This window comes from Podarcis pityusensis (genome assembly GCF_964106645.2).
Source record: "Podarcis pityusensis genome assembly, chromosome: Z".
Lineage (NCBI taxonomy): Eukaryota > Metazoa > Chordata > Lepidosauria > Squamata > Lacertidae > Podarcis > Podarcis pityusensis.
Window position 1 is genome coordinate 2,590,623 of NC_138044.1, and position 9,892 is coordinate 2,600,514.

A 9,892-nucleotide genomic window follows, 5' to 3' on the forward strand; every position below is an offset into this window, starting at 1 on the left:
AGACAAATTCACAGAGGAAACGGCGATCAATGGCTGCTAGCCAGGATGGCCATGATCCACCTCCTCTGTCAGAGGCAGTGCACGGCAGTGAGGATGTGGGGGCGCAGGCCTGGATCCATAGCTGTCAAGCGTCCCCTATTTGGTGGGACAGTCCCTTATCCCAGGGCCATGTCCCGCTGCTGTCCCTTATTGATGATGTCCCTTAAATAAGCTACTGAAGGTAATGGGGCCCTTTCTATGTCCAGCTGTGCTTTGTCAACAACAAATTGTTGGTGTTTTTTTGTGTTGAATATATGCTATATGGTAATTTATGGACCTAATAGGTATCTAAAGCCATTTGCATGCAACAAAATATGTATTTTATCAAAGTAATTGTTGATCCCTTATTTTGGCTGCTGATCCCTTATTTTCGAGGCTGCTGATCCCTTATTTTCAAATCTGTAAGTTGACAGCTATGCCTGGATCTGCTGGGGGAGACAGCATGTTTTGCCTCAAGCAGAATATCCTGGGCTGGCTCTTCCTAGCGAGGCAGTAAGGGGATGGCAAGAGGGCACAGCAGGTATAAATGACCACCTTTTTGTTGGCATCCATCTGTCTCAATAGACAATGGAGTGTGCTCGTCAGGATGAAGTGCTGTTTTGGCAGCATCCAAGTGACCTCCCAGGGGTGCAAGTCTGGGCTGTGTGTCTGGAGGTCTTGGGCTGCCCAGACAACAAGAGCTCCCTCTCTGCCTCACTGATATGGTCCAAGGGAAAGCAGAGCAAGATGTTTGGCACCTGCTTGCCTGCAGGAGATGCTGGAAGGAGGCGTACAAGGAGTCATCTAACCACCTTAGGGACTCTGCTCTGGACTTGTGTAAAGTTTACTTCTTAGCCTTTTCGTCTTGAACTCCTTGAAGGAAAAAGGTGATATATAAATTTAATAAATAAAAATAAAATGACAGCACGAAGCAGTGTCTGCACAGGAGATTTCAGCCAACCCCAAAGGAGCTTTCATGCAGAGCAAGACCACTTTGTGCATTCTTCATGGTCCAGACAAGGCAGTGAAATTCGAAGTATCCTCAGCTGCCTAGCATCTCTGAGTCATTGGATCTCTGATATATGCATGCATATCAGGCATACGGCATATGAGGTGTGCCAAGCATGGCGCTGAAGGAAAAGTCTGCTCTTCTCATGTATTGAAGCCCCATCCTTAAAAATAACTGACCACCAGTCCAGTGCCAAGGGTCAAGATTCTCTCTCTTGAATGGTGAGCCTCCGAATGGATACCAGCAATAACTGTTGCTCCCTCTCTACCCCACCCACAGCACTTAACCCTCTTAATAAGCAACAACAACAACTTCTGGCCTTATCCATAAACAAAAGGTCTGGAGCCTTAGCATCCATCCTTCTCATCTCTGGGTCTTTCCAGACTTGCTGCCTTCTCATCTTGGAGAGCGGAATGGGATAACAAAGCTCGCATTTGGAAACAAAGCCCTCATCACATAACAGTTCATTTCATATTTGTCCCTACCACCAGTAGAAGCCCATCGGGGCCCTCCCAACTGTACAGTTCTGTGAACCAACGCTGTGATGCCAGCATTTCAGGGCAACAGACCAGATGGCCCTTTGGGTCCCTTCCAAATCTATGATTCTGCAAATTTGACTGAATCTCGATGACATTTCAGACTTTTATGCAGCTCTTCAGCTTTCCTTTTCATAGCTTGAAAGAAGGAAAGGTTGTGGGCAAAGTATCTGGTTCCTCTTCCACCTCCCCTCCCCCAGTGCTGCTTCCCCATCTGAAGCCCCCAAAATCCCCCTGTCCCCATGTGAGACTTTTCCTCTGGGCGAAGCAGCCATTCCTTCAAGGTGGCTTCCACTGAGTACCAACATTCCACAACAGGTCCTACCTGCTCAGAATGTTTGTAGACATTCTGTGAATTCTGTGGCAGAACAGGCACCTTGATCAATGGCCTTAAAAGAAACCTAAGGATTTTCTAATTTCTGTTTGTTTGCTAATCACTACCGAACATGTAAGGAGGTAGTTTACAAATCATGAACCTTTTCCAACGTTTCCAAAGTCTCTTAAGGTTTTTTGTGTGGCGTGGTGGTGGTGGAAAGAGTATAAATTGTTCCATAGTAGTGCTCTTTTGATGCCTTCCCCAGCTTCATCACATCCCTGAAAGTTCAGCTCCCTTTACCTCATGCTAAGTCCCACCAAAGTGAGGAACATTATTCAGAGATGTTTTAAACCTGCAGATTCAGTGCCAGGTAGAGTTGGCACCAAACCTGCACATTTAAAAGCTTCTCTGAACAAAGGTTTCCTATGAAGCAGGCCAGCATTACTGATCTGCTGGAGTCACCCATTTCAGACACAACTATTCAAAATCCAAAAGGCCAAAAAGGATTTATCATTTGCTATTGTGTTCTCCAGTTGAAATATAGGGATGCTAAAAGGTAAAGGGTAAAGGGACCCCTGACCGTTAAACCCAGTCACCGACGACTCTGGGGTTGTGGTGCTCATCTCACTTTACTGGCCGAGGGAGTCGGTGTTTGTCCACAGGCAGCTTCCGGGTCATGTGGCCAGCATGACTAAGCCACTTCTGGCGAACCAGAGCAGTGCACAGAAACGCCGCTTACCTTCCCGCTGGAGTGGTACCTATTTATCTACTTGCACTGGTATGCTTTTGAACTGCTAGGTTGGCAGGAGCTGGGACCGAGGAATGGGAGCTCATCCTGTCATGGGGATTCAAACTGCCAACCTTCTGATTGGCAAGCCCAAGAGGCTCTGTGGTTTAGACCACAGCGCCACCTGTGTCCCTTCCCCAAATCTGTGCTTTCCAGATGTTTTGGACCACATCACCCCCAGCCAGCCTGACCAATGGTTCATGGTGGTGGGAGCTGTAGTTCAAAACATCTGGGTGCCAACCAGCAGGAGCAGGGTGGGCCATACAAGTTCTTTGACTGATGCCTAGAGATGAGATAGTTTTGCCCTTTCCATACCATGTGTTCTTTTCCTCTAGAATCTTTGTTTAATCAGAATACCTTCCAAGACTGAAGCATCATGTTGAGTTCAGCAGCAATGAAAGCTTCCATGGGCTATGTTCTGCCTCCATGGCCAGAGGCAGCAGTGTTTCTGAATGCCAGTTTCTGGAAATGGCAGGAGAGTAGAATGCTGTTGCACTCAGATGGGCACCAACTTGGACGGCTTTAAAAGAGGATTACACAAATTTGTGGAGGAGGAGAGAGCTATCCATGGCTACCAGCCATGATGGCTCTGCTCTGCCTCACCAGGCAGAGTCAATGACACTTCTGAATACCACTCTGGAAACCACAGGTGCAGAGAGTGTTCTATTGCTTGGGTCCTGGTTGTTGGTTCCCCATAGACATCTCATTGGCTGCTGTGAGAACAGGAGTCTGGGCTGGATGGGCATGTTCTCATAGTGGTCAATCAGATGTCTATGGGAAACCCTCACGCAAAATCTGAGCACTGTTCCATACTGTTGTGTCCAGCAACTGGAATTCGGAAGCACTACTGCTAGATCTCCAAGAAGGGAGATTCTGACTATAATAATAATAATTTATTATTTATACCCCGCCCATCAGGCTAGGTTTCCCCAGCCACTCTGGGCGGCTTCCAACAGAATATTAAAATACAATAGTCTATTAAACATTAAAAGCTTCCCTAAACAGGGCTGCCTTCAGATGTCTTCTAAAAGTCTGGTAATTGTTTTTCTCTTTGACATCTGCTAGGTTTGACATCTGATGGGAGGGCGTTCCACAGGGCCGGTGCCACTACCGAGAAGGCCCTCTGCCTGGTTCCCTGTAACTTGGCTTCTCGCAGCGAGGGAACCACCAGAAGGCCCTCGGCACTGGACCTCAGTGTCCGGGCAGAATGATGGGGGTGGAGACACTCCTTCAGGTATACTGGACTGAGGCTGTTTAGGACTGAACATTAGGAGGAAATTTCTGACAGTAAGAGCTGTTCAACAGTAGAACAGACTACCTCAGATAGTCTCCTTCATTTGACGTTTTTAAACAGTGGTTCGATGGCCATCTGTCAGGGATTCTTTGTTGTGATTCCTGTATTGCAGGATTCTATGATCAATCTCTTCCGGAACCCCAGCTCAGAGCATGTTGGGATGTCAGAGAGATTCCTTCTAAAGCTTCCCCTAGAATCTTCCAAGGCTCTTCTTACTCCTTTGCAAATGTTCCATAGCTGAACCTTTTCTTACAGAAATTTCTCTGAAGCCAGCTGAGCAACAATAATCTTGAAAATACTTATTCTATATATAGTTGGCAATTATATAAGTATGCCATGATTGACATTATATGTGAGGGATGGGGAGGGGGGAGCAATGAGTGCACACATTTGGAGTGCAAAGTCGGTTTCTCCTGCAAAAGCCAAACCTGATACCGTATTCTGCAGCGCCCTGGGGAGTGCAAAGCAGGGGTGGCTACCGGCAGCTGGGGAACATTGTTCTGGCCCTCCATATCACAGAATCATATCGTAAAGTTGGAAGGTTCCCCTAAGGGTCATCTAGTCCAACCCACGACTATGCAGGAATTACAGCTAAAGAATTCCTGGCAGATGGCCATGCAAGTTCTTCCTAATGCTTAGTCAGAATCACCTTCCTTGTCATTCTAATCCATTGGTTTGGGTCCTCACCTCTGGAACATCAGGAAGCAAGCTTGCTCAATCTTCCATGTGGCAGACTCTCAGGCATTTGAAGACAGTTATCCGTATAGTTAAAGCTATGGTTTTCCCAGTAGTGATGTTTGGAAGTGAGAGCTGGACCATAAAGAAGGCTGATCACCGAAGAATTGATGCTTTTGAATTATGGTGCTGGAGGAGACTCTTGAGAGTCCCATGGACTGCAAGAAGATCAAACCTATCCATTTTTAAGGAAATCAGCCCTGAGTGCTCACTGGAAGGACAGATCCTGAAGCTGAGGCTCCAGTACTTTGGCCACCTCATGAGAAGACAAGACTCCCTGGAAAAGACCCTGACGCTGGGAAAGATGGAGGGCACCAGGAGAAGGGGACAACAGAGGACGAGATGGTTGGACAGTGTTCGCGAAGCTACCAGCATGAGTTTGACCAAACTGAAGGAGGCAGTGGAAGACAGGAGTGCCTGGCATGCTCTGGTCCATGGGGTCATGAAGAGTTGGACACGACTAAATGACTAAACAACAACAACAACAACAACAACAACAACAAATCCTATCCCCTCTCAGTCTTCTCTCTCCAGGCTAAACTTACCCCTCAACTGCTCTTCATTAGGCTTGGTTTCCAGACCCTTGATCATCCTGACCTCTCACTCCTCTGCACATGGTCCAGCTTATCAATATCCTTAAACTGTAATGTCCAGAAGTAGACACAGTATTCCAGGTATAGGCAGAAGAGAGTGATATGATTACTTCCCTTGATTAGGACACTAGACTTCAGTTGATGCAACCTAGAACTACATTAGATTTTTTTGCTGCTGCATCACACTGTAGACGCATGCTAAGCCTGTGATCTCCTAAGCCCCCTAGATCCTTTTCACAAGTACTGCTATCAAGCAAGGTGCCCCCATCCTGTATTTGTGCATTCAGCTATTCCTACCTAAGTGTTTAACGTCATTATTTAGCGAAGCATTAAGTAACGGACCAGGAGTTTTGTTCAAACTGCCTTTTTTTTCATAGCCAGTAGGGCTTTGTACCTAAGCGTACATTAGTCCCTGTTGAAATTTGTTTTGTTAGTTTTGATCAAGTGATGGGAAAGATCTCCCAGGTCCTGGAGCTAAGAGAGTTGGGCAAAGAATCAGATCTGGTATCAGGCAGCTCCCAGCATTTTTCCAGCCATTCCAACCAATCCATGGAAAGGGCAATAAGGAAGACTTTTCTTTATGATTGCCACTTGGTGGATCAGAGGAACGCTGTTGACATAGTCCATCTTGATTTCAGTAAAGCATTTGACAAGGTCTCCCATGATATTCTTGCAAGGAAGCTGGCAAAATGTGGGTTGAATGAGGTGGATTTTTAGCTGGTTGACTGACCGAACCCAAAGAGTTCTCAATAATGGTTCCTCGTCACCCTGGGGAAAAGTGACGTGGGGTGCTGGAGGGTTCTGTCCTGGGCCCATTGCTGTCTGACATCTTTATAAATGACTTGGATGAAGGAATTGGAGGACTGGGTCCAAGCTAACAAAATGCTTTACAGTAGGGACAAATGTAAGGTTCTGAACGTAGGCAGGAAGAACCACCTGCACAAATATAGAATGGGGAAAACGTGGCTTACTAGCAGTACATGAGAAAAGGATCTAGGGGTCTTGGTGGACCACAAACTTAACAGTGTGATGCAGCAGCAAAAAAACTAATGCTTTTCTAGGCTGCATCAACAGAAGTATAGTGTCCATATCAAGGGAAATAAGAGTACTGTACTACTCTATTCTGCCTTGGTCAGACCACACCTGGAATAGTGTGTCTAATTCTGGGCAGCACAATTTAGGATGGATGTTGGCAAGCTGGAAGGTGTGCAATGGAGGGCACATAATGCACATAAGATGATCAAGGATCTAGAAGCCAAGCCTTATGAGGAACAGTTGAAGGAGCTGGGTAGGTTTAGCCTGGAAAAGAGGAGCTTGAGAGGAGATATCATAGCCATCTTCAAATATCTCAAGGGCTCTCAGATGGAAGAGGGAGCGTGCTTGTTTCCTCCTGCTCTGAAGGGTAGGACCTGAACCAAGGGCTTCAAGTTACAAGAAAACAGATTCCAGCTAGAAATCAGGAAGAACTTTCTGACAGTAAGAGCTGTTCAACTGTGGAATGGTCTCCTTGGAGGTTTTTAAGTAGAGCTTGGGTGGCCATCTGTCATGGATGATTGAGCTGAGATTCCTACATTGCAGTGGGCTGGACTAGATGACCCTTGGGTCCCTTCCCACTCTAAATTCTATGATTCCCATAAAAGCTCTGCACAGCTTACAAAATATTCACACCTCACCAAATAACTACCAATAGCAACACAGTACGAATCTGCTGGTCTCCTCCCCACTTCTGACAATCCATCAGAAATTTAAACAGAAATCATGTATTTACTCCATGGTGGGGGACCCCACACAACCATACCATATTAATATTCTGCCTCCAGACAATCCATGTTCTCTGCCAAAAAAATTGCTAAATTCTGCAACTTGCATAAATTATGCAAATTAAGACAATTGTGTAATTTATTCAACTTTTGCTAGTCATGGGACATTAAATCCTGTCCCCCACATCTTGGAATCTCTTCCAGCTGTCTTTCTAGCATAAGAGCAGACATGGGGAATCCTTTTTAACCTGAGGTCCACATTCTGTTCTGGGACCTTCCTGGGGCCACATGCCAGTTTGCGGGCTGGAGCAGACGTAAAAAGTTGGCAGAACAACAGGCATTAATTTTGCCTTCGTACCTTAGGCTGTTTTATACACTCACATGCACAGCCCTCTCTCTATTCTCCATCCAGACAAGCAAGGAGTATTATTCCACATTCCAGCCAGGCAAAAATGCATGAGGAGGGGGCAAGGAGGGCCACAGACAGGTGTGGGGAGAATTCCAAGGGCCAGACAGAGAGTCCTGGGGGAAGCTGGCAGCCTAGGGGCCCCCAGTGCAGTTTTAGGCATTTCAGGAGCTGTCACCCACCCATATCCAAGCACAGTGCCATGAGGTCTAGAAACTTAATTTTTAAGAGAAAGGAGGAGGGAAGAGCTCAAGAAGTCCCGACTCTCACATGATGCTCTCTTGTAGAATCATTATATATCATTATATACACATCAGCATCCTGGATATATAACGTTTGCCAGCTTGCAAGAACAGAGATCAGGTTGTCAGCTCTGGGCAGAAACCAGTCACTTTGTTCCTGATGGTAGCTCATGGGACTCTTTATCTCACAGTTGTGTGTTCGAACTCCACGTTGGGCCAAAGATTCCTACATTGCAGGGGATTGGACAAGATGACCTTCATGGCCTTTTCCAACTCTACAATTCTATGATGCCACAAGATCATATTTTTATCCCTCCCAGGAAGGCTCCCAGAACGTCCACAACCTCTGCCTTAACTCAGCTTCTTTCCGAATTACAAAACCGACCAGAGCCAGAACCACCTTCAGCACCAGAGGAAAGCAAGCAACCCAAAACTTTGAGCTGGGAATGAAATGCTTCTGTGCGTATGAACTTTTGTTCACTTGCTGTTTGTTGAATGTATATCCCAAAGGAGTCCAGGGCAGCACTTCCTGAAGAAGAAGCTGGTGAAGCCCGGAAGCCTGCACATTCCGAAACCAAATCCAGCCAGCTGCCTCCCAAATTCTTATCCCTTTTTGCACTTTTGGTGCCACCTATTCCTTTTACGGAGGCACAAACTGATCCCAGCCCAGGACTAGAATAGGACAGGTCGCACCTGAAAAGTTACTTAAAAAAAAAAAGTCCCCTCCGGTGGCTCCTTACCCCGAGAGTCGTCCTCTTGGTCCGACGGGTTGTTGGGATCCATTACTTCCGGGAGAAGCTCCCACCGCGCCGTGTCTCCATGCAGCGAGGCGAGAGGAAAGGTTATCTTAAGAGGAAAACTTGGAGGGGGAGGAGGAGCAGGAAAAGCGAATCCCAGCTGCTGCTCAAACCAATTCACCTGCCTGACGAGCTAGCGCCACATCCAAAAGGGGACATCGGAAGGCGCCTCCCTTGGTGTGACACGGCCTGGCCGGCTTCCCAATTCGCCGGCTGACCCTCGCGGCTCGCGGGTCTTTCTCCAACATCTCGAGCAAAAGGCATACCGCTCTTTCTCCCCCCACTGCGCGCGAGCCTTTCAAACTCTCGGCTCCTCTCCCGAAATCGCCAGCTCTCTCGGACGAAAGTTCAGAAGCCGTGCGGAGGTGGGGGGGGGGGGAGGTGTGCGGTGGGGGGACACGAGGTTGGCAGAGGAGGATGAAGAAAGAGCTCCTTGCAAGCGGTAAGGTTGCGGGGGGGGGGGTGGAAAGAGAGAAGACCAGCCTCCAAGCCACACTGTTGCATAACGCAAAGGGCTGCTATAATAATAACAGATATAAAGTGGTGTGTTCCTTGGGGAGGAAGGAGGGAGGGAGAAAGAGCGGGGGGGGGGGAGAGAGAGACGGAGAAGGAGAGGGAAAGGGAGAGAGAGAGTCGGCAGGAAGAATCAACGCTTAGGAAGGGGAAGGAAAACCCACCCCAAACATCTCAGGAAATACAGAATTGACTGAACCCCAGGAAGGCCCACAGACGTCTCTCTCCTGATCATGGCTGGCTTACTTTCTGAGCATCCTCATACACCCTGGCTGCATTTGAGTCCCTTGTTGGCCAGAGAGGGGTCTTCCCCCCCAATAAAGTAAAATAAAATCAGATCCTGGCAGGCATGGACTTGAGTGACTCTGCATTAGGGCACCAGCTGCACCTTCCTTGCTGCAGTGCCTTGTCCTATATTTACCTCCTTTTGGCAAGCCTCTGCTGCTGCTGGCGGGTTTGCATGGGCTCCAAGAGCAGCAGAGCTCCTGCCAGGAGCTGCACTGTTGTCATTTGCCCTTAACAGAGCTGCTGAGGAATCTAGAGGCTGCAGTGGGGGTGGGAGGAGGTAGGGGGGTTGCCTAAAAGGATGCAGGAATAATTTCTTGCCCTTGCCCTGTCAAGCCTACTGAACAGACCATAGAGGGATTAGCACTGTGATTCAACTGAGCCCCCGAGCAGTAGTTGCATCCACTCACCTAACCACCCCCTACCCCGCCATTGAGGTCCGGTTGCAAACAAACTGCTCTGAGGGGAAAGTGTCAGCTATGGAATGCCCACAAACACCACTGATTTCTCCCACAAATGCAGGGAAGAGCCATTGGAGCCAGATGCTACTACAACCACATTCATGTGGCAGGAAATTCCATATGGTAGGTTTTTGGGGGGA

At 47.7% G+C, this 9,892-nt stretch overlaps 1 protein-coding gene across 1 annotated transcript in view; it reads right to left on the reverse strand.

The window, feature by feature from the left end:
• The window catches only part of DAB2IP (DAB2 interacting protein), a 316,629-nt gene extending 307,683 nt beyond the window's left edge, over positions 1–8,946 (reverse strand). The window contains exon 1 of the mRNA XM_080990828.1: positions 8,437–8,946. Within this exon, the coding sequence (XP_080846954.1) occupies positions 8,437–8,479 (43 nt within the window). The 5' untranslated portion in view covers positions 8,480–8,946. The remainder of the gene's footprint in view (positions 1–8,436) is intronic.
• Positions 8,947–9,892: the final 946 nt, after the last annotated feature.